This window comes from Aedes albopictus, chromosome 3, assembly GCF_035046485.1.
Source record: "Aedes albopictus strain Foshan chromosome 3, AalbF5, whole genome shotgun sequence".
Taxonomy (NCBI): Eukaryota; Metazoa; Arthropoda; class Insecta; order Diptera; family Culicidae; genus Aedes; species Aedes albopictus.
In genome coordinates this window covers 401,885,438-401,911,955 of record NC_085138.1, presented here as the reverse complement: position 1 = coordinate 401,911,955, position 26,518 = coordinate 401,885,438, and the positions used below count along the sequence as shown (strand labels likewise).

Sequence of the window (26,518 nt, the reverse complement as noted above, 5' to 3'; positions counted from 1 at the left end):
GTAGAAACAATCCGGTGAATGTCACTTTGAACTTTACGTGTGGCTCTGCGGCGTGGTTTTTTGACAGTTCGAAATGACATACAGGATATTTTGGCTCTACCACATTTGGCATAACGCCAATTGGCATAAAATTCATTTGGCATAACGGACATTTGGCATAACGGACATTTGGCATCATGACCATTTGGCATAACAAATATTAGGCAAATTCTTATCAAGGAGGCTGTTCTTCGTATGTATTATGCCAAACGGCATTATGCCAAATGGCCATTTTGCCAAATGACCATTATGCCAAATGACCATTATGTCAAATGGAATGCCGTTATGCCAAATAGAATAGAGCCGATATTTCAACATCTTCTATTAGTTGAGATTAAAGGATTGCAAATGTATTATGATTTTGATGGTGTAAATCCAAAGAGAAAAATTTTCAGTGCGGACAAGCCTGGTCACAGGTCACTTCGGAGATGACCAGTGCTGGAATCCGAAAGAGTATAAAAAATACGATCAGTTATCAACGCCAACCACCACTACGAATAAACACGCGAAGGGAGCAAAGGGAAACCGAACAAGCTGATTGGAATCTTTTCGTTCCCACATGTTGCGACGAGGGATAAGATGTGGAAACAGTGTTTGAATGTGAGTGAATATGAAAAATATGACCAGTCATGAGAGCCAGTAATCACTACGAAGGAACACGTAAAGGGAGCGAAGAAAAACCGATCCAACTGTGACTTATGTTCCTCATCGGTCGGTTAGGGGCCGTCTATAAACCACGTAGTCATGCTGGGGTGGGGGGGCTAGGACAAAGACCACGGTCCATACAAATTTATCATTTTTGTATTTTGTATGAACAAAGAACCACGCGAAGGGGGGGGGGGGGTTTCGGAATCACCCAAAAATCACCACGTGATTAATGGACAGCCCCTTAGCTGGTGAAGCAAACTGACTGATAATCAGTCATTCTCACTTGCTGCGGCGAGTGTAAAGATGCGGAAATGACATCATTTTGTTGGTATGACAAATGTTTTACGTGACTATTATAATCGATTTTATTTGAGTGCATGCTCTGTAATAACGGGATAAAAATCAAGTGTATTCATTCCCGGATAAGACGGTGAAGAAAAAGATAAAGAAGGCCAACACGCTGCTGAACAATCGTATCTCACTTTCAGAAATAAATTTGATTGCTCTTGTGCATGTGAGAAGCATTTGAAGCATGTTAGCCAACGAAGGAATATAGCTACCGCTCTATGTTGAAAAGCGATTGTCAAAGATGAGTAAATTTTACTTCGTTTGGGGAAAAACGCTTCATTTTTCAAGCACTGTTACCTGCTAGTCATATCAACAACGTTTGATTGCTATGACATTCATACACACAACAGAAACACGGGTTTGATGAACACATTGAGATTTAAATTATAAAAAAAAATTCACGTGTTCCGGTGGGAATCGAACCTCCGACTCCCGATTCGCTAGAAGGATGTATCTTTCTTCCAAGCTACGGAGTCACTTGACCAGTTCCGTCCCCTGAAGTCACAGAACTGAACTCGATTTCACTAATGCACGTGATTTTTTCCTTTTCACAATCCAAATCTCCTTCGGATGGACTGAGATGAATAACTACACGTCTCTGTTGTGTGCAATGTGCATAAATGTCAGAGCGGAAGTGGATTTTTTCGTAAAACCATATGAACAAAAGTTCTAAATCGTAGATTTTTTCAAGCACACTTCGCCTAAGAAAGTATTGCACTATCTCTTAACACACCACCTGATAGTTGGCCACACCCAAAAGCTCATAGTCTCCTATAACGCTCAACCCTGTTTAGTGGGAGTTCGCCTAATAGGAATCCGTTTAATAGGGATTGGTTTAGCACGAGACTCGACGAGACGTATGATTTTTATCCGTACTTTGTTGTCGTCTGGACATAACTAAAAAAGTTGCCTATCCCAAACATTTTGACCATCCCCTGTATGTTATAAATGATATATGTTTTAGTTTCGAGTATCTTTTGTAAAACTCAGCGTCTTTCCGTGGCAGGATGAATACCCGTCGCAACAATCAGTTTTATTGAAAGTATTAAAAAATGGTTACGATAATTAACTAATAGAGTAGATTATATCTTAAAATGTTATTTGAATATATGGGCCTTGATTAATTCGGTGTAAATTTTCAGCATTTACTAGGGAATGCGGTGGTTGATTGTTTTACAACATTATTCAATTGTTTTAGTATTTCTCACTCAATACCCTATGGATGAAGTACAGTTACTTTTTACTTAGCTCATGCTTGCAAGCTATGACGCAAATACTACAGCAAATCTCATAGAACCTTCAAGGCTAAATCTATGGCCAATCCATAGTTTAGAAGAAAACCCAATTCTAACTCATCGTCTTTCCTTGCAAAACAAGAATCAAAAAGTTCTCACATTTAATCAACTGAATGGACCACCATAAACCATAAAACTAACCTGAAGATTCTCCTAACCTAATCCAAACAGCAGCGAGCGGGAACCTTGCCACCACGCGATAATTAATGTGGGATTTTGGCGAAAAAAGAGTTGTAGCGATAAAAATCTTCTTGCTCCGGTGCGGCGTTCTATTCGGCTGAGAGAAACTAGAAGACCACACCGTGTGTCTTCTTCAATTTTCCTTCCGCGGACCTCGAAGATATACAGTCGCCAGTCCCATCACATCGCGAATTGGATTTAATGTTCTATCTAATGTTGTTGGGTATGGTGTTTATTATGCGAAACGACGACACAATGTGATGGTCCCGAGCGGCGGCGCTACGGTGCGGCGGTGTTCTAAATGAATTGTGGTACCAATCTATCAACCGGCCGGCGAGCGCGCGGCGGCTATCTAAGATGTTGTATTGTTGTATTGCTTTTAAGTCTTGGGAATCGGAAGTCTCCCCGACGAATGGTGGTGGATGAGTATGTCATAAAATGTTGCTATAAGTAAAATCCTAATCAATCATGCTCATTAGAGGGATCACGGCGCAGCACCACAGTCGGGGGTTTTGTTGAATGGGAGATGTTTTGCAAACATTCGAAACATTAGATGATTGGCTTCTTGATTCTGTCTGTCGACAGGTTAATTTACGTGCTTTGTTCAATGAGGATCAGTTTTTCTATCAGTGATGAGTTTTTCTTATCCGTATTAACGAGATGTTTAGTCCCAGGCAAGTTTATTTCGGGGCCCACGCTTTACATTACTTAGGAAGAGCTCACATGTTATTGTAAATATTTGTACAAACAATAAATTCATATTACATAATTTTCACAGCACCATTCCTCCACAGCACGAGGCACAACCACACCCGCCCAAAATACATTCGCACACACATCTTGTGTAAAAAGCAACACCCTCCGATCATACAACAAAGCAGCTTAGTTTTTAAATTGGACCCTAGAGCTCCAACCGTAAAAACCAAGCATCGCAAAGCTCTTCAACAACACTCACCTCTATCTCTATCCCGATCACTCGTCACGTCACGTAAACAAACAAAAAATCCATTTTGCATATTTTTCTAGATCGCGTTGCACTGGTTACGGCGGCACCCCCGAGCTACACGCCACGCATGTATCATTACTTTCCAGCACACATGACACATCCCTTCTGTTACTATCCCCCGCAGCAGGCACGATATCCAGGTATGTACCCAGCGGAATTGCACACATGTATATTTTACCATCAATCTCGTCTCGGGGCCAATTGGTTTTGTGGAGTGAGTGGCAGTCAGACTCCCACCCAATCCTCCCATGGGACGGAGGCATTGATCGGGGTTTTTGCTAGAGTGGCCTCCCGACAATACTCTTGGCCCCACTATTCTTACGTGTTTTGTATGTTTATGATTTGTTTTCTGTTGTGATGATTGTTTTGCTAACCATTATTTTTCATGTCGCAATAGCATCCAAAACAGCATACGCAAATGCTCTCATGCACCTAACCCTCTAGGTATAGGCAACCCAGAATTGTGATCCGTAATACGTATCTGCAGAATGAATCTTAGACTCATTCAGAAATTCGTTGATCTTCTCACGAACTACTCGAATATTATGATTAGTAATGAGGGCTGCTTTTCTACCACCAGTTTCAAATCAAGCAAACTTGAAAAGTTTCTTAACCCTTTGGAGCCAGTAGTGTCGTACATGACCTCAACATTGAAACCGCTGTATAAATTCACACATTTAATAAAACATAACACCGTTTTCGGCAAAAATTGTTGCAAATCAAGTTAAGAAAAACCCTAATTAATCCACCTAGCGTGATGGCGCCTTTCTCGTGCCTACAAAAACACATTTCAACACAACTGAAGTGACATGATAATGAATATCACACTTTTATACGTTAAACAGAAATCCATTTCATGGCATCAGAGATCATATCTTTTATCTGGATTTCGATTTTCGAGCCTTGAATTCTTGAAAAACAATCGCTCTTGAACTTTGAGCCGCCATTTTGAACAGCTCCGATAGTTCGTCAGCTTGGAAATTCTGGTCGCCATTTTCGGACTCCAAACTTCTTCCCCATAGCAGATACACCCATATTGAATGGTTTTAGAGCCCAAAACTCCATTATACATCCACAATTTTTAATTTTGAGACGCCATCTTGGATATTCTGGTTGCTAATTTTGAACTCCGGTTGTCTTCCCCATACCAAATAAACCCATGTTGAACGGTTTTAGAGCCTCAACCTCCATTAGACAGCCGCCATCTTTAATTTTATGCAGCCATCTTGAATTTTGAGATGCCATATTGTATATTTTGGTCGCCATCTTGGATATTTTAATCGTTATTTTTGGACTCCAGACTTCTTTCCAATACCAGATATACCCATATTGCATGGTTTTAGAGCCTAAAGCTCCATTAAACAGCCGCCATTTTGAATGTTGTACCGCCATCTTGGATATTCTGGTCAACATTTTTGGACTCTGGACATTTTCACCATACCAGATGTACCCATATTGCTTGGTTTTAGATCCTAATACTCCATTACACAGTGACCATGTCGAATATCGAACCGCCATCTTGAATTTTAGTTCATCATCTTGGAAATTCTGGTCGCCATTTTTTGAGTTCAGGTTTCTTCCCCATACCCAATATACCCATATTGCGTGGTTTCAGGTGCAAAAACTCCACAAAACAGTCGCCATCTTGAATTTGGAGCCGCCATCTTGGATTTTTGACCACCATCTTAGGTATTCTGGTCGCCATTTTTGGACTCTGGACATCTTTCTCATAGCAAATATACCCATATTGCATGGTTTTAGAGTCTGAAACTCTATTGAACAGCCGCCATCTTGAATTTGGAGCCGCCATCTTGAATATTAGGCTGCCATCTTGCATTTTGAGCCGACATCGTTGGGTTTCTGGCCTCCAGTGTTTATTTCCGCATAAAATTCGATAACCATGCTAAATGTTACAAACATCGTCGCAGTTTGATGTGTCGCATGATGGGGCTTGGTTCAGTTTTATATACGACCAGTTCCACCGGTGCTGGTCTGGATCACTGAAATGGTCATAACTCCGGAGCGCCTCGACCGATCCGACCCATTTTAAATAGCAAACAATGCGGTAAAATTCCGGTTCGGTTCGAGCTATAATCCAAAAAATCGGCCAACAGGAAGTAGCTTAAAAATGAGTGAACTTTTTTTGCGCACAGACATACATACATACACACATACATACACACATACAGACATCATCTCAATTCGTCGAACTGAGTTGTTTGGCACATGTGACAAGACTCTCCGAACCTTCTATCAAAAATTTGATTTTTGAGTGAACATTTAGCCTTTCAGTACATTTCGGTGCACGAAAAAGGCAAAACCGTTTTCGAGTTACAATTTTTGGAAGAAGAAAATTTGGTTTTAACATATGCCTTTTTCAAAAATTAGGTAAAAATATTGCTAAACAAATATCGTGGAAAACATTTTTGGATAGAAGATCCTACATACATGAGCAAAATTTCATTCGAACTGCAAAAATGAGCGTCTACGCGATTCGTTCATTGCGCTGGAGTGTTCAATTACAAATTGTCATTGATTGATATTGTCAAGGATATTGTGGAAGTTCTTGCTGGCATTCATCAAACAATTAAAGCTAAGATTTCTTCAAAAATTCCTGCAGTGATTCCTAAAGATATTTCTTCAACGATACTTCCAGGGATGCTTTTTGAGATTCTTCCAGTACAGTCATCCAGGATTCCTCCGATAAATTTTGCCTGGTGTATTCTGTTAGCATTTTTAGAGGAAATTTTCTACACATTCTTTCCGTGCAAAAATAAAAGTATGCATACATGGAGTTACTAATATTTATAGATGGAAAGAATTTATGGAAAGGAAATGCGAAATAATAGAAGTTAAGCATATACTTTCATTTTTAAGTGTGGTTTATGAAGAAATTTCTCAAAGGCCTCCTTTTTGGTTTTCTCTTTAAGTTCCGTCAAAAATTCTTGCTGGTAATTCTCCGGTGAATTCTACAAGTATTCATCCATAAATGCTCCTTTGGATTCACCCAGTGCAGTGATGTCACCTGGAATTTCTCGAGAAAATTTTGTGCTGTGATTCCACCAAGAATGTTCCAAAAAGTCTGTGATTCCACCAGATATTTCTCCAGAAAACCTTCTCGGAACTCCCTCAAGGATATCATCATGAATTCCTTAAAAAATTCCCTACACGAATTTCTTTAAGTATTCTGTCAGGAATTTGCTCTGATTTATTTATTTTTTATGGTAATTCAACAGAAAACACTCGTGCTAAGGTTTTTCCAGAATATTGATGCATTATATGACATGGTTACGAAGATATACATTGTCAGCTGTGATTTGCAAGAAAAACAATAGGGGTATTCACTAAACAGATTGAATTGTTGCGTAGCCATGATTTTCTACTTATTTGAAATGTTTCATGATTTTGCGAATGAAATAATCAAAGATTGCCTTGGTAATTGCGACGTTAAATCAGTTTAATCAGTTTACACAGTTAAGTGAATCCCCCTAATGTTTCAGAAGTAACAATAATATTTCCTGATATATTTTATCTCTAGATATTTCTCCAGGAGCTCTTTCAGAAAATTTCTGCAGGAATTTTTTTTTAAATTCTTATAAAAATTATTACTGGTAGTCTCGCAGGATACATGTAAGGATTCTTCCAGAAATTCCTGCACAGTCACCATTCCAAATATTCTGCCGATGACATCCATGTCGTCAGAGAAAAAAAAACAAATTGGCCGGATGCGGTGATGTCATGGTAACATTTGATCTAATTACTCAAGATTGTTAAATATCAACGGCTTTTATACTAGTAAGCCCCCACAGGAACGACTTCAAATAACTGAAATTTGCACGACTTTTTTTCTGTAACTATTGCAGGATGGGCGTCCTTGCATGTATTTATTCTTCTAAAGATTCCTCAAAAAAAAAAAATATTCCTCCATGATATCCTCAGGGATACCGCCAGATATGCCTTTAGGGATTCCTTCAAGATTCATCAATTTGTTTTGCCGGAATTTCTATAAAACATAGACTCTTGCAGAACTTCCTAGAATGGTTCAAGCAAGGTTCGTTCAGAAATTTTTCCTGCGATTCCTTTGGCGATTATTTAAGAAATTGCTGCAAGGATTGCTATGGAAGTTCGTGCATGTATTCTTCCATGTGCTTGTGGAAATATTTGTGTTGGAATTTTCCATCAGAATTCTTTAGATTTTTCAAGAATTCTGGAAATTTCGCCAAGGTTTCTCGAGGAGTTGATCCAAAGATTTTTTCAAGAGATGCAATTCCAAAAAAAAAATGACAAATATTCGGAGATTATTTCAGAGATTGATTCAAAAATTCCATTAGGGGTTTCCTTTAGAAATGCACATTTTATTCTGGAATTCTTTCAGGAATTATTGTTGAAATTTCTCTAGAGTTCCTTTAGGTCTTACTATTCCGAGATTCCCTCAGGCATTTATTTAGAATTTTCACTAGAAAATTTTCAAGTGATTCTGAGACTCTCTCCAAAGGTTTCTCCAGAAGTTCCTCCAGGAATTTCTCTCGGGATTGATTAGGGTTGATTCAGATCATAAATTTTTCCGGTGAGGCTTCAGAAATTTCTCCAAAAATTCTATGAATTCCTCCAGAGATATCTCCAGGAGTTCTTCTAAAAATTCCTATGGAAATTCGCCCAGGGATCCTTCAGAAATTTAATGATGGATTTACACATCAATTCCACCAGTATCTTTGTCTACAATTTCTGCATGAATGTTGGCAGACATTTTTAATAGATTCCTTTAGAAATTTCTCTACGAATATCTGCAGGACTTATCTCAAAAATGTCTTAAGCAAATCAAGAAGCCTCTCATGATTTTTTTTTTCTAGAAATTAAGGAGGTATCTTAAGGAGTTTCTACAGGTAGTTTCCCAGGAGCTTCAAAAACTGATCAATAATTTCTTCTAGGAATGTTCAAAGTTAAAGCAAGTAGTTGTTTTTTGCGAAGGGATTCCTGCAGACAATCCTTCAAGAATTTCTTTAGAATTTCTTGCAGAGATTCTTTCAAGAATTCTTCCAAGCATTTTTGTGCAATTTCATGAATCTTTGAAGGAACCCCTGCGGATATTTCGGAGCCATGGGAACCAAAATGGGATCGTGTACGAATTTCTGCTGGAATACCAGTAGGAATTTCTCATAGAATTCTTAGAGGAATTTACGAAAGAATCCTTGTAGGTTTTTTTAAATAAATTGTGAAACTCCGTGAAACTCCGTTCTTAAACTCCTGAAAAAATCCCTTAAACTCTGAAATAGACTCTAAAGATATTTTTGAAGAATTTCTTCGGAAAAGCCTCGGGTAATCTAAAAAAAAAAATTTGAAGTAATCATTTATAAAATTCCTGAAGAAATCCTTTAATCAAATTCCTTAACGAGTCTGTGGAACATTTTTTAAAGAAATCCATGGCGAAATTTTCGGAGCAATTTTAAACTTTTGATTTTATGAAGAAATCACTGAAACAATTTCGGAAAGTATTCCTGAAGCAATTTGTGAACTAATTACTGAAAAAAAATGTTGTAGAAATACTTAGAAAACGCCAAGATAAGCTTTTGTCAATATCCTTTGATAAAAACTCGAGATATTTCTAAAACAATTTCTGTAGAAATTCTAAGACAACATTTCTACATAAATTTTTCAAAAAATTCGCAGAGAAGTTCTTAGAGTTATCCTCATGGTTATACATTAAGGAAATGCCGGAAGATTTTATGAGGAAATACATGAAGAAATATCTGTAGCAAATCCTGAAGCAATCTCTGTATGAACTCCTGGACGAATTCCTGTAGGATTTTCTGGAAGAATCTCTGTAGAAGTTCCTGGACACTCTAGCGGAAATTTCCAATGGAGTTCTTAGAGCAATTCCTGAAGAAATCTCTGGTGGACCTCCCGAAGAAATATCTGAACGAATTACTGATTGAATCTTTTTCGAAGAAACTACTAGAAGAATTTACGGATGAATTTTAAAATGAATTTCTAAAGTAATCCTGTAGAAATTTGTAAAGGAATCCCCGGAAAGGTTTCCAAAAGGAATCCCTTGAAGAATATGTATTTGAAGTAATCCTTGGCGGAGTTTTAGGATAAAGACATGGAAATCCATTTAAAAGAATATCGAATTCCACTCCCGACAAACTCGCAAAATGTGAGTTCTTCATTCGAAACGGAAATACAGTGTGGGTCCCCAGATGAACTAGCCTAGGGCTAAAAATCTCTTTAAAACAGATAAAAAAATTAAAAGAATTCCGGGATAAATTTCTGGAGAACTCTCCGAAGAGTACCTTCTGAAAAAAAAAAAACCGTGGATCAGTTTTGAAAGCAGGGCATTTTTTTTATTAAAGTACAAATTGGGCCGAAGGGTTTCAGATTTTCATGAAACTTTTTCCACTGGCAAGGATATATGAACAAAAAAACTTGAGAAAAAAATCAGGGTCACCTCTTTTCCCGGAAAACTCAGGAGGAAATTTTTGTTTTCCACTGACACTACTTATTTTGAAAAATCATAACTCAAGAACGAAACATCGTAGAATCAAAGTTTTTTTTTTCAGAAAATAAAAGCAAATTTTCTCAGGAATCCAAAAAAAATATGAACTGGAAACCAGTTCCACAACATTTTCCACAGTTGAGAAAATTCGAAAAGAAAATCCAAAAAAAAAATATGCCCGAACACGTGAATATTTTCGAAAAAATATTTTTGAGAAGGTTATTTTATAAGCATCAATCGCTGAAATTTTTGGAATACACTTTTTTCGTTTTCGAGTTATGGCCAATTTTGTTGAAAAATGTCCAAATGTGCAATAAAAGCCTTTTCTTTGAACAATCATAACTCAAGAACGAAGCATCGTAGAAACAAAGTTTTTTTTAGAAAATGAAAGTAAATATTCTCAGGAATCCAAAAAAACTATGAAGTGGAAAAAGTTTTCCACCAAATTTTTCACCGTTGAGAAAATTCATTAAGAAAAACTATGCTCGAACTCGCGGAAAATTTTCAAAAACATGTTTTTGAGAAGGTAATTTTATAAACTTTGATCGCTGAAATTTTTTTCGTTACTGAGTTATCGTCAATTTTGTGAAAATGACCATGTAAGCCTATATTTTATGGTTCATATTTTTTTGGGTTCCTGAGAAAATTTGTTTTCATTTTCTAAAAAAAAACTTTGTTTCGACGATGCTTCATTTTCGAGTTATGATTTTTCAAAGTAAGTAGTGTCAGGGCAAAAACAAAAAAAATTCCACCCGAGTTTTCCGGGAAAATAGGCTCTCCTGATTTTTTCTCAATTTTTTTTGTTCATATATCCATGAGCCCTGCCTGTGGAAAAAAACTTCATGAAAATCTGAGACCCTTCGGTCCAAACCCGTACGGTAATAAAAAAAATCCCTAGCAATTCATATACGATTTCTTGATGGAATCCTTGGACATATTTATGAATTTCTGGAGAAATCTCCAGAGAATTTTCTAAAGGAACTCCTAGAAGAATTTCTAGAGGAAACTTTGGAAAAATTCCCAAAGTTTTCCAGAAGCAATTTCTGAAGGAATACTGAACTTTTGATTTTCTAATGGGATCGCTGAAAGCAATTCTGACGAAATCCAAGGAGGATTTTCTGAAAAAAATCTAGTACGAAATTTTGAGATTACTGATGGAGGAATTTCTGAGGAAATCCATGAAAGGTATTCTAGAGAAGTTCTTGGACAAATTGTTGGATTATCTTCTAGAAGTAATTCTAGATGATTTAAAAAGAATCGAAAAATATGTATAAGGAATTTTTTTTGAAGATTTCTGAAGGAATCTCTTTGGAAATATTCACTCATCCGGAAGTTTTTTTGTTTCCAAGATCCTAAAAATCAGCCGATGTAGACAAATGGCCAACTTTTTCGGGCCCATCTGGTTAAGTTCAGTTGAATGCCAACCTTATCAGCTGTCTTGTTGTTCTTGAGCTGTTGAATGGCATCCTTAACCTCACTCAGTGAGGGAGTTGGATGGTTTCCATCCAGAGATGTGTTCTCTGAACATTCAGGTACTCGTCGAAATGGTGCTTCCCCCTGTCGATCTTCACGTTCATTTGTTAAGACGTCCTTATCTATGCACATTTTGGCTCGCGGCACGAAGCCGTTAAACTACGTGAGAACGGCGCGCCGTGGTGCAACAATTCCAAGTGGTGTTTCTTCTCCCGAAAAAGCCGAGCCTGCTACTTCCGCTTCCGTTTGTAACATTCCACATTCTGACGGGTCCCATGCTGCAGCATGACCTGCGTTTTATTCCTCTAAAATATCTTCACAGTCCTCGCTGAACCAATGTTCTTCCTTTTTTTCTTTTTATATTCAAAATGGCTAGTTCCTTACACCTTCGAACCAATCATCCCTTGGACTTCGTTCTAGGTAGCAGACGGTGCTCTCGGCTGCGTCGTTGATGGATGCTTCAAAGCACTTCACCACTCCCCTAGAGTAATCTAATGGAGTTTGCTCTCATTCGGCAACGCTGATTCGAGATTCTGCATGTCTGGTAAGGTGTCAGGCGAATTTGTGTCAATCGCCTTAGTTCGTGCCGAGGCGGCCGTCGGTACCTTACATTGTAAATGAGAAAGAGTTTTGGGAACAGGTTGTGGTCAGAGTCGATGCTAGCGCCATCATAGGTCCTGACGTCGATAATGTCAGTGGCTAATGACCTAAGTAAACTAAACTAAACTAAACTAAAAATACCGAGAAAAGTAAGACCCATTTTTAAAGTTATTGTGATTGAAGAAAGAAAGACTTGCTCCTCCCCTGTAAGCAGATTCCCAAACCACGGAAAACGACACCGCAGTTTTTGCAACTCGTTACCGCGTTCCACGCATTACTTCAGCTCGTTGACATAATTCCAATTACCATGAGGGCGGCCAAGGTGTCGGCGGGCATAGCCGGTTGATTACGTCTTCACCAGTCAGCTGAGCCAGGGCAGCATCCAATCCGCCCGAAAAAGAGCAAAAACTTCTTCCGCGACCCGGTATGGCACCGCTGCTGGGTCCCGCATAAGAGATGCCATTGTGTCGTCCAAATGAGACGCGTAATATAGCTGTAACCGAGCTGTTTATTGCCGACACCAAAAAAAAAAGCGTGTAGTTAAGAGCTGTTAAGAGAGCCTAATGTGGGTCCATGGGTTGGTCATTTGGAGGTGCGAGAGAAACGCCTTGTCGTCAGAGCCCACCCGCGCATACCACGCCGATCGAAAGTGTAAAGAGCGAAAGCCGATGATTAGTTGGCGCAAAACTTTACGCATCATTGTGCAATACCGGTGTGACTTGAAGAAACTGAGTGGTTGGGAGGTGAAGTAGAATGGAGTTGTTACGTGAATGCAGTTTAAAGTCTCTTGTTTATTATCTTAAGTCAGATTTCTTCAAAGTAACTTCAAGTTACGATTTGTAAATTCTGATAGAATCACAATTATGCTTTCACGCTTTCACAAGCTGCTTCCGGACTTTTTAGATAAGTAGAGAATGAAGATAAAAGATAGAAGATAGAAGATAGAAGATAGAAGAAAGAAGATAGAAGATAGCAGATAGAAGATAGAAGATAGAAGATAGAAGATAGAAGATAGAAGATAGAAGATAGAAGATAGAAGATAGAAGATAGAAGATAGAAGATAGAAGATAGAAGATAGAAGATAGAAGATAGAAGATAGAAGATAGAAGATAGAAGATAGAAGATAGAAGATAGAAGATAGAAGATAGAAGATAGAAGATAGAAGATAGAAGATAGAAGATAGAAGATAGAAGATAGAAGATAGAAGATAGAAGATAGAAGATAGAAGATAGAAGATAGAAGATAGAAGATAGAAGATAGAAGATAGAAGATAGAAGATAGAAGATAGAAGATAGAATATAGAAGATAGAATATAGAAGATAGAAGATAGAAGATAGAAGATAGAAGATAGAAGATAGAATATAGAAGATAGAAGATAGAAGATAGAAGATAGAAGATAGAAGATAGAAGATAGAAGATAGAAGATAGAAGATAGAAGATAGAAGATAGAAGATAGAAGATAGAAGATAGAAGATAGAAGATAGAAGATAGAAGATAGAAGATAGAAGATAGAAGATAGAAGATAGAAGATAGACGATAGAAGATAGAAGATAGAAGATAGAAGATAGAAGATAGAAGATAGAAGATAGAAGATAGAAGATAGAAGATAGAAGATAGAAGATAGAAGATAGAAGATAGAAGATAGAAGATAGAAGATAGAAGATAGAAGATAGAAGATAGAAGATAGAAGATAGAAGATAGAAGATAGAAGATAGAAGATAGAAGATAGAAGATAGAAGATAGAAGATAGAAGATAGAAGATAGAAGATAGAAGATAGAAGATAGAAGATAGAAGATAGAAGATAGAAGATAGAAGATAGAAGATAGAAGATAGAAGATAGAAGATAGAAGATAGAAGATAGAAGATAGAAGATAGAAGATAGAAGATAGAAGATAGAAGATAGAAGATAGAAGATAGAAGATAGAAGATAGAAGATAGAAGATAGAAGATAGAAGATAGAAGATAGAAGATAGAAGATAGAAGATAGAAGATAGAAGATAGAAGATAGAAGATAGAAGATAGAAGATAGAAGATAGAAGATAGAAGATAGAAGATAGAAGATAGAAGATAGAAGATAGAAGATAGAAGATAGAAGATAGAAGATAGAAGATAGAAGATAGAAGATAGAAGATAGAAGATAGAAGATAGAAGATAGAAGATAGAAGATAGAAGATAGAAGATAGAAGATAGAAGATAGAAGATAGAAGATAGAAGATAGAAGATAGAAGATAGAAGATAGAAGATAGAAGATAGAAGATAGAAGATAGAAGATAGAAGATAGAAGATAGAAGATAGAAGATAGAAGATAGAAGATAGAAGATAGAAGATAGAAGATAGAAGATAGAAGATAGAAGATAGAAGATAGAAGATAGAAGATAGAAGATAGAAGATAGAAGATAGAAGATAGAAGATAGAAGATAGAAGATAGAAGATAGAAGATAGAAGATAGAAGATAGAAGATAGAAGATAGAAGATAGAAGATAGAAGATAGAAGATAGAAGATAGAAAATAGATGATAGAAGATAGAAGATAGAAGATAGAAGATAGAAGATACTAGCTACAAGGTTGAAGATAAATGAAAGAACTGTTTATATCGATATGCAAATGGTTGTATTCTCACAAAGATTGCATCATTCATCACAGCATAATCACTACCGGAACAAAACCCCAAGTTTCATCAGTAAGTCACAGTCAGTAGTGAGAGCATGACGACATGACAACATAAGTTGCCGTCACGTCGCAATCACTCAATGTCTGAAGTGTCTACCTTTGACTTTTCTCTCGTCCCCTATTCGATTTCATAATCCATGCTGCACCGCGCACTATTTATCGCTCAACTCAGAGACTCAGAGGAAAAGCCCTCAACTGAAGTTATGATTATGCATTTACTATTACCCTATTACTATCGTCGCTTGGCTGTCGTTCACTACCCTGGGTGGTTTACTAGTTTTTATTTCGGTCGTCTCGTCCCACAATGATAAAATCGGCGCTCGTTGCTCGAGAAAGAAAAACATGATGCGGTGTCTGATTTCGTTCGAGCACATGAATTCATAATCGCATTCATCTAAATAGACCTGGCGAAGAAAGCTTAAGCTTAAGGCTCGCTGCCGGCTGACAGACACTTTCGTGACTGTAACCGCGTGCAAAGCGCGATGGGGATGCGTGTTTTTGTGCGTGTGGCTTATGTTCGCTGCTTGAAGCCTGCCGAACGCGCGCAGGTTGCAGCGACAAGTAATATGGTCTTTAAATTTGACTTAATTTAGCAAAACTCGTAAACAAGTCGAACGTCTCTCGAAGGCTTGGCGGCATAGCTTTGCCTGAGAAGAAGTTAGTCACTTTGCGACAGAAGATTTTTGCAACTAGTTAGGAATTAATATACCCCATAACTTTCTAGTTAGTGGTTTTCGTCTCCTGTGGTTTATATTCCATTCCTTTTTATCTTCCTATTTTCATATTTTGCTATCTTTTACCCACCTATAATCCTGTCTTTTTATCTTCCTACCTTCATATCTTCCGATATTCCCTTCCTTTTTTCTTCCTTTCTTGTTATCTTTCTAGCTTCCCGATTCATCTTATCCTCCTGTCTTTCTAGCCTCCTATCTTCTCATCTTCTTATTTAGTTATTTTTTCTATTTTCTGTGTTCTTTTCTTCCTATCTTTGAATATCTTCCGATCTTCATGTATTCTTTTCTTCATATTTCCCTTTCTACCTGTTTATCGTACCACCTTCTTAATTTCCTTTGTAACTTTCTTCCTATTTTCCTATCTTTCTATCTTCCAATCTTCCTATCTTTCAATCTTCTTATCTTCCTATCTTTATATCTTTATATCTTCCCATCTTCCTATATTCCTATATTCCTATCTTCCTATCTTCCTATCTTCCTATCTTCCTATCTTCCTATCTTTCTGTCTTACTATTTTTCTATCTTCCTATCTTCTTATCTTCCTTTCTTCCTGTCTTCCTATCTTCCTATCTCCCTGTCCCTATCTTCCTGTCTTCCTGTCTTCATATCTTCCTATCTTTCTATCTTCTTATCTTGTTATCTTGCTATCTTCATATCTTCCTATATTCTCATCTTCCCATATTCCTATCTTCCTATCTTCCTATCTTCCTGCCTTCCCATCTTTCTATCTTCCCATATTTCTATCTTTATATATTCCTATCTTCCTAGCATTCTATCTTCCTATCTTCCTACTTTCTTATCTTCCTGCCTTCCTGTCTTCCTATCATCCTATCTTCCTGTCATCCTATCTTCCTATCTTCCTATCTTCCCATCTTTCTATCTTCCTGCCTTCCTATCTTTCTATCTTCCCATATTCCTATCTTTCCACTTTCTATTTTCCAATTTTTCTAGCATTCTATCTTCCTATCATTCTATCTTTCTATCTTCCTATCTTCTTATCTTCTCGCCTCCCTATCTTCCTAGCATTCTATCGTTAACGTTTGACGAAGAGTTGTTGCTATTGAAACATGGGAATCGAATCCGTGACCATTCACATACATCTCACTAGTGTGTATTCTTTGTGTCAATTTTCCTGGGTGCCCCGCTTCACAAAGTGTTATGGCAGTCCGGGTAACAAAACAGTTCAGAGGCAAAACAAAACTACGCGAAAAAATAGTGTGGCAGTTATGAGCTATAAACAACTGCCGGAGCAGTAGCAGCAAAACGCATTGTGCTTGCTTCGGTATTATTTTTTTTTTCGGTTCAGTTTGTTGTGAATTGCTAGTAAGTGAGCTGCCGTTGTGCTTTAATGAGTATAAATAATGTTAAGTTGAAGTAGAAAAATAGCTGCGCTGCTTTTGCGGGGTAGAAGATGTGCGCGGGTGTTTGAGGTTTTAGCGTTATTCGACTGCCGATGATCGAGTTTAGTAGACTAGGTAGTCAGTGAGTGTTATGGAATTATGGCCGATGTCGAAGTTAATCGTTTGTGCCGTGGATACCATACCGAAAGGAAAGTGAAATTTTGTCTTACGATGCACTTTTATGGTCGTCAAAGTTGGTATGAATTTTCGGTTCCTGCGTCGTTTGAGCTATCAAAAGCACCTAAAAAAAGGTCTATAAATCATGGAGGAGTGTCTACTGCCTTCCATGTATGAGCTGGTTTACAAGTTTTTTTTTATATTTCACAATAGATACAAAGCTCCTATTTTTTACTTCCAATAGATTTATTAGAGATCTCGAGATCTTACTGATTGGAATAATTTGAAAAATAAAACATTAGGGCAAAACTGGATACTCTTCCTCATATTTTGAGTTTTGATGTTTAATTAAATAAGGGAACATAATTTTAATTTTTTTTTTTCACATACATTTAGAGGATCAAGGTGTCTCCGGTTTTTTTTTTCCTAGTGGGAAATTAATATCAGTTTTCTAAAAACATTTTTTCTTGAAATTTCATTTAAACATAGTTTTTTGTATATCTAAAAACATTATTCACCAGGAAAATAATTAGAAAAAAACCTCTTGAAGTGTATTTTTAAAATTTAGCTCCATTATTCAATAAAAAATCAAAAACCAAAAAAGGAAAAAACGTATTCAGATTCGATCTCAGGGCATGATTCAACACTTAAAAAGATCGTCAGCTCACCAAGCTTAACAATGCTGTAAACTAGTGTAATTTTAACGAAAATTATTTTTTTTATCTAGACGCTAGGGAAAGGAAAATCTTGATGTCTACTCTTGGACACGACGGTCTATCACGATTCTTTCGAAAATCTTAAATGGATTTATGCATGCATTAATCCATGGATTCCTTTAGGGAAAATCCTCCAAGGATTCCTTCGGATAATTCCGTAGAGTGGAGTACAAAAAGTTTTCCAAAGGTTTCATCGGAAATTATGCTTAAGAAGCATGATTTTCTGCTACAAGGATTCCATAAAAAAACTTTCATTAATTTCAAAAGAATCCAAAGACTAAAATTTAGAAAATTTTTTGGGAAGTACACTGAATTCTTTTTTTACACGACTTTTTTTTACGCGATTTTTTTTGCACGACTTTTTTTACGCGATTTTCTCGAAGTTACGCGACTTTTTTTTACGCGATTTTGGTCATTTGCGGAGGGCAAATCGCGTAAAAAAAATTTCCTTTGGATTTTTTTTGCGCGATTTCTCGAAGTTACGCGAACTTTTTTTACACGATCTTTTTTGCGCGAACGCATCAATCGCGTAAAAACAGAATTTAGTGTAATCGAAAATTCCCCAGTGGATTCCGCCGGCTTTTTTTCGGGAATTCATTTGTAAAATCTTATGTGCATTGTCTCAATGCTCCTTCAGATTTTTTTTCAAGAATTTCTTTTGAAATTCTTTCAGAGATTGTCTATGTAATCCTTCATGGATTCCTTTCAAAAATCCTCCTTGTTTGTGTGAGGCATTAATTACTGGAATCGTGTATACCCTAATCTCAAGTCATCTACTTCTATGTCCGCTTTCAGAATGGATTTCTCGAGGAACTTAAAAGTACGCAATAAAAGAGTAGATCGAATCGGGCTCAGAAACATAAGTGAATAAAGTCGTAGATTTTAATAATTGTCTTCATTGTGTGACATTTAGAAAAAGGATAACTTTACATCACATCAATTACAACGAAGCAATAAATAATTTTATAAGATTTTCTTCTACGAATTCCACTAGAAGTTCCCCAAAGCTGGAGAACAGTCCACTAAATATTTCTGCAGAGAGTTTTCAAAATAATTTAAAAAAAACTTTCAAAAAAATCCTTCAGAAATTTTAGTTTTATTAATTCTAAAATTTTCATCCTAGATTAGAGTGAAAAGATATAACGTGTAGAATTATCATTAGTTAAAATACACAAAAATAAAAATTAAAAAACAAAAAAAAGTGGGTGCTCGGGTTCATCCGTCACAGAATGTTGTTCTACATATCAGGTCGGAATAAGGAAATACTTTTATTCGAATAGAGACTGCATGCATCACATCACTAACCAAAGTGGATCCAGATCATGTGACTTTCTTTCCATCCCACTAACAAAACTCCTTCCCGTGACAGTCGTGGAAAAGATGAGGTAATCTTGGTATCTAGTAGCAACGTACGTCATACTAACATTCCTTCCCTTCCTCGAAGACCGTAAGAAAGTGTCCGACGCCGTTATTGACTTACTAATGTTTCGAATTCTCGAAAATGCACATTATGAACAGTAGCAACTCCCAAGCTCCGTTTGTTGGTATTTAGTGTATTTTCGATTGTTGTGGTCAATCACGGAGTAGCAACTACGAATTGTACGGTCATCTAAGCTCATGCTTATGCTCAATTAATTAAGCTAGATTGCGTTCCGAGTTTCAACAATGGAAATTTCTCTGAAGTTACCCATTTCAAAAGTTTTTTTTAAGTTACTTAAGATAATCTTCTAATTCCTGCTTCCTACTTCTTGGCAATTCCTCCATAAGTTTATTTTTTTTTGAAGAAACTTCTGGAGAAACTTCCGGAGAAACTTCCCCTGCAACTTCTGTAGACATACTAGAATGTCTTGGAATAAAGTCTAGTAAAACTAATTTAAATATATGATGGTGTTCCTGACCGAATTTTTGTACAGAATTCTCCTAAAAGATTCCTCTTACAAACTCAGAATCGAAGCAGATATTCTGAAAAAAATGAAGAATCTCTTTTGACAACCTTTGAAGCAGTTCTGGGTGCATTTTATAAAAAAAAATAAACTCCTCTATTGAAAGGATTTCGTCAAGTTTTTTTTTTCAATATTTCAATGTTTTTATTAATTATTAAAGATTATCTTCCAAGTTTTTTTTCTTCTTGGGTTTCCTACTTAAGATACTCTGGAAAATTCTTCCAGAAATCCTTCTTACAAGTCCGGCGGGTGTTCCTTGTGGAGAACTGTTATCATAGTTCTAGCCACGTGAATGTAAAATGATCATAAGTAGAAGACTCTCTGAGATAATAACTGTGGAAGTGCTCATATATTACAAAGCCGAGAAACAGGTTTCGTCCTAGAGCAGAGAGAAGAAACTGATGAACATGCCCAAAAATTCATTTCGGATGTTAACGAGTTTGTGGAGCAAATTGTCGTAGAGACTGCTGACATTGAGAAATTAATGTGCGAATTACTGATGGTTGTTGGAGAAACTCTTGGACGTTCGAGAACTTGTTGGTGATATTTTAGGGAAAGATTTTTTCCTAGCAGTTTCCAAAGAAACCAATACGAGAAATCTATAAAAAAAACATAATGCTACAAAAGATTATTTTGGTCTGAAATAAAAAAAAAATACTGAGTCTTATTTTTCGATCGAATACAATCTACGTCATTTTCCAGAAAAAAAAGTTTCTCTATCTTTATACTAAGAATCTATTTGTTTGTTCTGGGAAATTTTTATTCCTAGCAAAGCGTGATTGACCAGAACAATCGAAATTGCACAGAGATCCAATGAATGTTGCTTGGGACTAGCTACACACTCTCAATGTGCACAATTCTAGAGTTCAATATTTTAAAGTCAATAACGGCGCCGGCCACGTCCTTACGGTCATCGGAAAAAGGGAAGGAATGTTAGTTTGACAACCGTTGTTACTAGAAACCGTGGAATCCACAGCATCCCCACAATTGTCTCGGGAAGGAGTATTTGTTAGTAGGGTAAGGTAAGCTGTGGATCTTTGAGCCACTTTTGGTAGGTAACAGCTACTTTCGAATTATATATTTTACTAAGAGTAGTCCCATGTGTTGCCTGTGATTGACAGCCGTTGAGATAATTAAGCCAATTATTTTAAAATTTGCTCAATGATTGCTGTGAACTGCAATCGCTTTCTTCTAACATTTTTATCGCTTCAATATTATGCATGCACCAGAACTACAAGATTAATTTGCAGATATTGCAGACTCCAGGAGTCCTCATGAAAATGCATTGGCAAAATTACCCCAACTTTTTCTAGTATGTAAAGAAAAAAAACTCGGAATGATCTCACCCAGTTCCATGTCGTCGGATGACCGCAACCACTCCTTAACTCCTTCAATTTTCTGTAATACTGTTTGCTACCAAGTATGCATCCATTTTTATCACTTCACGAGATTTTCATCGCAACTGCCTCAAACACGCGTCACTTTTCGTTTTTTTTTTCGCCGAACAGTGCGACCCGATCGATATCCCCATCGCAACTGCCACAAACACGCGTCAGTTTTCCAATTATTCCTCCTTTCCGAATATGATACATAAAATGTCTCTTTGCATTTTTGCGCCTTCAGTTACATTTATTCAGAAATTTCTTCAAAGTATATAAAAAAAAAAACTTTCAAGAATTCTTCCGAGGGATTACAAGAAAATACTCTTTCAGAAAATCATCTATGTATGGATTTTTTTTTTGAACTTTCATCAAGGATTTTAAAGAAATTTCCACAATTTGAAAAAAATGTCGTTTTTCAGTATTTTTTGGGTTGGGTACCAAAATATGACATTTTTTTAAAATATCTCGGAAACCAGTGGAGATATCGCAATTTTGAGCACAAATTTGGCCCAATTGAGTTCTAGAATCACCGATTTAGACTAGAAAAAATAAGTTTGAAAATTAAATTTGAAATGATTTATGATAGTTTGTTCTAGCAAAAATTTCACTTGAACCCTTTGCGCCACCCCTAAACATCAACCGAAATCGCTCGTACAAAAATGACTCGTACAAAAAATAATTTCGACTAGTAGATCACTTTCCACTTGGGAAATCATATATCGGAGAGATTTTTGTATATTAGCCCCACCCTACCCCTTTGGTTTACACGGGTGTAGCTGTTCGATTAGATTTGCACATTTTGGTTATGCAGGAAAGTTTCTAATAGGTCATATAGAACACACTTTAAGGATACAAATAATACTTTGGGGATAATTCTGATTAATCCCCTGAAGAAGACTCTAATACGAGTCGAAACGTTGGGAAAAAATCTCAAACTATCGTTTTAATTCCCCAAGACTGCAGTGCCGCAATAAGTAGCTCTATAGATCGTAACAATCGAACTCTCCTTATCCAGAATTATTAAATATTGAAGAATCTCTCACGAGATTCTTCAATATTTAGGCAGAATCCTCTAGAGAAATTTGGATTTTGGAGAATCCCTCGCATAGATTTCGTGAATACTCTTAGGGTTCGGAAGAAATCCTTCTCAGCATTCTACGAGAATCCCAGTAGAATTCTGTTTTCTGTATTCTGGAACAGTTGCTCCCAAGAAATTCCTTTCAGGATTCTGGGAGAATCCCTCTTAGTAATAAGGGAAAATCCTTGACAAGTTTAAGAAAATATTCTTGAGATTCTGTTGTAGTAGTTTAAAATATTCTAAATTCTTAATTCTAAAGGAATCACTCTCAGAGCTCTAGAGTTTAGAGGAATGTCTTTCAGGAATCTGCGGTAATTTTTTGTTTTATGTGAGAATTCTCTCAGAATTCCAGAGAATCCCTCTCAGGATGCTGGGGAAGTCCATTTTAGAAATTTTCGTAATTCCTTCCAGGGGTAATCCTTATCAGATTTTCGGAAAAGTATCTCTTAGGTTTCTAGATATATTTCTCTCATGAATCTGGAATTACCCCTCTTATGATCCCTCTCAAGATTCTGGGGAATGACTCGTAGAATTCTGGGAATACATTTCGGGATTCTGGCAGAATTATTTTCAGCATTGTAATGGACTCCACCCAGGGTGTTTGGGAATTCTGGGAGAATACTTAAAATGATTCTGAAGGAATTCTTCTCAAGATTCTGGGATCCTATCTCCCAGAATTCTGTGAGAGTATATCTCAGGTTTCTTTAGCAATCCCGCCCAGTACTTTGAGCATTGGCGTAGCTAGCTTTTTCTTTTTTCTCACTCACTTTCCTAAACAAACACGAGAGAGAGCGGGATGCAAGAGGGGGCCTGTGCCCTCTCTTTCATCCTTCTCTTTCTCGTGTTTATCTAAATCCTAAATCCTAAGAGAGTGAGTGAGAAAAAACAAAAAGCTAGCTACGCCAACGACTTTGAGGGAACCTTTCTCGGGATTCTGGAGTAATCCTTCTAAGGATTCTAAGCTGCCCTTTTTAGGATTCAGGGTTATTTCTTTTAAGTTTTTTGGAATCCGTACTTTTTTTGTGAGAATCTCTCTCAGTATTCTAGATGAATTTATCTCAAGAATGTGGAGAGCCGCTTTTGGAATTTTTCTCAGAATTCTGGCAGAATTCATCTTAGGATTCTGGGATAATCCTGTTCAGGGTTCTGGGATAATCCCTCTTAGGATTCTGGAAAATTTTGGGAGAATCCCAAGGGAAAGCTTATCTTGGGATTCTGAGACAATCTATCATAGGATTCTGAGAGAATTCCTCTCGAGACTCTGAAACAATCCGTCTCGGGTAATCTTTCTCAGGATTCTAGAAAAATCCCTAATAAAACTTACCAAGATACCGGAAAAGACTTGTTTTTTTTTTTCTAGATAACGTCGCTCAGGATTTTGTGTATTTTCAGTATTCTGAAGAAATCTCTCTCGTAATTCTAGAGTTACTCCTTTCAGAATTCAGGAGTCTTTTTAAAGATTCTGGAGGAATTTTTCTCAGCAGTCAGCGAGAATTTATCCCAGTACTATATGGAAATACATCTCAGATTTCAAAGTATTTGATTAAATCGGTGAGTCGATTCTGCTGATACGTTTCGAATCGATTCACAAAAATCGATGTCTCAGCCAGATTTGCCCAATGCTAATGGGCATAGCATGAAGATAGGCACTTTTGCCCTAGTAAGAGTGCTTGAAATAAATCGATTGATCACTGGCTCGATAAGCTAAATATGGGTCATGGAACACTCCATGGGATGAAGCAGACCAGAAACAAGTTCATGCTAGTTTCAGTTTTAGGTTGATGGATTGATCGTTTTCACGAAACCTTTTCACCGGTTGCCCAAAAAATAACGACCTATTCAATCAACAAAACTCCGAAAAACATCACAATCATCATCGATTGCAACATTTGTAATAGATACCCGCCGATTATAGTCGACCACTGCTGCTCGGGTGCTGCAGAAATTTCACCAATTTGGCGTTTCCTTTCTTTTAGACCCAGTCAGGCCTCAGCATGGGGCTCCCTCTCGGTCGAATCAATAGTAGCTGTTTTTTATTTCAAGCTTTTGTTTCCGCGCGCAAAGTGAATTGTGGATTAGTTAGGGCAATTCACCCAACCCAAAGCGGAACTACTAACTGGCGCAACTGATTTTCACTCTCTTCACGGGTATGTATTCCTCCTATCGGCGGCGGCAGCGTTGAAGTCTCGGACGTGCGTCGCAACCGAGGCTTGCAATCGCCAAACCATGAACTTGTCAATAATAATCGCCGGCATAATTGGATTACGGTATGGGTACGGTACGGACGGCTTGAGTTGAATGCACCGTCGTCGTCGTCGTCGTTGCTTCGTCATTGGATGGGGACCATTTTTCGTCAATGGTTTTAATTTCTGGTACAAGACCGGCCCAAAACGAGGTATGTGCGTGATTTGGTTGACGACTCTCACGAAAAAGGAAATCGTTCGGTTGATTTTGAATGAGTGCACAACGATACAGCAACACTCACACTGTATCTGTTTAGCCCTTGCAAACTAGCTTCACTCAGAAACTTCAATTTTGTATGAATTAACCAAAGTAGCATAAACGTAAAAGCTTTGCTTCGCCACTGTAGTGTGTAAATAATTCAACTCAAAAGCAATTATTTTAGCACACGTCTACTGCCATGTTCAATTTGGTTTTCGAGCACCTGTTTATAATGTGGCAACTAACAGGCAGGCATAGGCGCAAACAACCATGACTTCGCAGTTGCTGTTTTGCCGAATGAATCCTCTTTTAATAACAAAATTGATAGCAAATGGTTTGAAGGTTGCAAATTGTGTATTTTTTTTACTTTGCTGTAGTTGCTTTAAGTAGGATTGCAAATCAATTAATTTAAAATTGTTGGGCAGATCTTGACTCTTTGTTTAGCGTTCTATGGACACTTACAATGTTATTAACTGAGAATGATGATGGACCTAGGCTTGTTAGTGGAATACCTGTAAGTAAAAAGGAAAATCGCGTTAAGTCCTGTTCCTTTTAATTTTACTAAGAATTTGAATATTTTGACAGATACGTATTTCGATCTCAACTGCAAGGTCGTCTTCAGTGTCTTGTACTTGACTCGACTAATTTCTTTGCCAACAACGAAAATGCTCTATAATCAAATGGCAGTGGTACTCCACAGTAGTAATAATTAGCGCTTGTATAAAATAGTTGCGTTTGTCTACTAGTATCACTAGGTCTGCGCCTCCATCTTTATCCGCAATCATGTACTCGAGTTCATCGTTAAGTGTATCCTCGTTGTCTCTGACTTCATAAGAGCTTAAGCGTCCTCCACTGACCTATGATCAATGCCGATTAGATCAATATCGTCCACAGAATCGTGAAGCATGTGTGACAATTGGTGGGTAGTGTCAATTCTCTGCAAGCCAAAGTGCAGTTGAACAGTTTTGCAATTTTGAACAGTGCTTTATTTCATCTGTAACCTTCAGCCGAGCTCTGCGACCCGAATACTTGCTTTTGGTCCATGCAGCGTTAAACGTTTGAATTTTCGTTGATTGGCATTTACAGAAACCAGTCTGGGATTTACCGAGGATTCGGTTTGTGCAACAAGACACGTGGCTGAATCGTTTACGCCGAATTTAGAAGGGGAATCCCACTGCACTGAACAGCCCAAGTAACAATTCCATTGCTGTTTGGTTCTGTTTGATTTTTATTAGGGTTTTGTTACAGAAATAATTAAAATTCACAATTTTATGACTGCTTCTATGAAAGCCGTTGCTAAAATGTTTTATAGTATACTTGAAGATATCCATAAAGACAGATTTTAAGAGTAATCAGAACTTTCCTATATGTAATTCTTCTGGCAATCATTAACCGAGCAGGACAGAATATCAAGTGAATAACATTTCAAGGTATTATTCTTAAATACTACCATACCTTGATATGTCCTTTATTAGGTGGTAATAAGAGGCAAAATAACAAAAATAAATACCAAAATTTAGTATAAATAACACCTAGAAAATAACAAGTCTTGTTATTTCAACAATAATTGCATACCTAAAATTTCAATTACAGTATTTGTTATTCCAAAGTTATTGAATAACATTTCTTGTTATTAAATGTTTCATTCGTTCGATGACTTCATGATGGAATAGCAAATCTTGTTCTTCGATTATTTTCACTTCTAAACAAACAAATACTACATCAATATCAAACTCTGCTCAAATACCTCCAACTGTTATTGTGATGTTCTCATAACATTTGGTAGAATAACGCAGCAATAAAAATTTTAGATATTTGAGCACATGTTGCGCTTCGCATGGTATTTGTTCGGGACTGTTAAAACTCTCAACAGATGGCAATCCGTTCGATTAGTAACGACATCTGTTGGTGGAAAAGCAGAAACTACGACACTGCTAGGTTTATTGTGGTCAT

The 26,518-nt window shown here is 37.1% G+C and overlaps 1 protein-coding gene across 2 annotated transcripts in view; it reads left to right on the top strand.

The window, feature by feature from the left end:
• The window catches only part of LOC115255993 (uncharacterized), a 283,008-nt gene that overhangs the window by 244,409 nt on the left and 12,081 nt on the right, over positions 1-26,518 (top strand). Inside the window, exon 2 of one of the 2 annotated variants that reach the window (XM_062856100.1) lies at positions 3,537-3,656. The exons of the other annotated variant lie outside the window; for it this stretch is intronic. Within the exon in view, the coding sequence (XP_062712084.1) occupies positions 3,537-3,656 (120 nt within the window). The remainder of the gene's footprint in view (positions 1-3,536; positions 3,657-26,518) is intronic. 2 annotated transcript variants of the gene reach the window in all.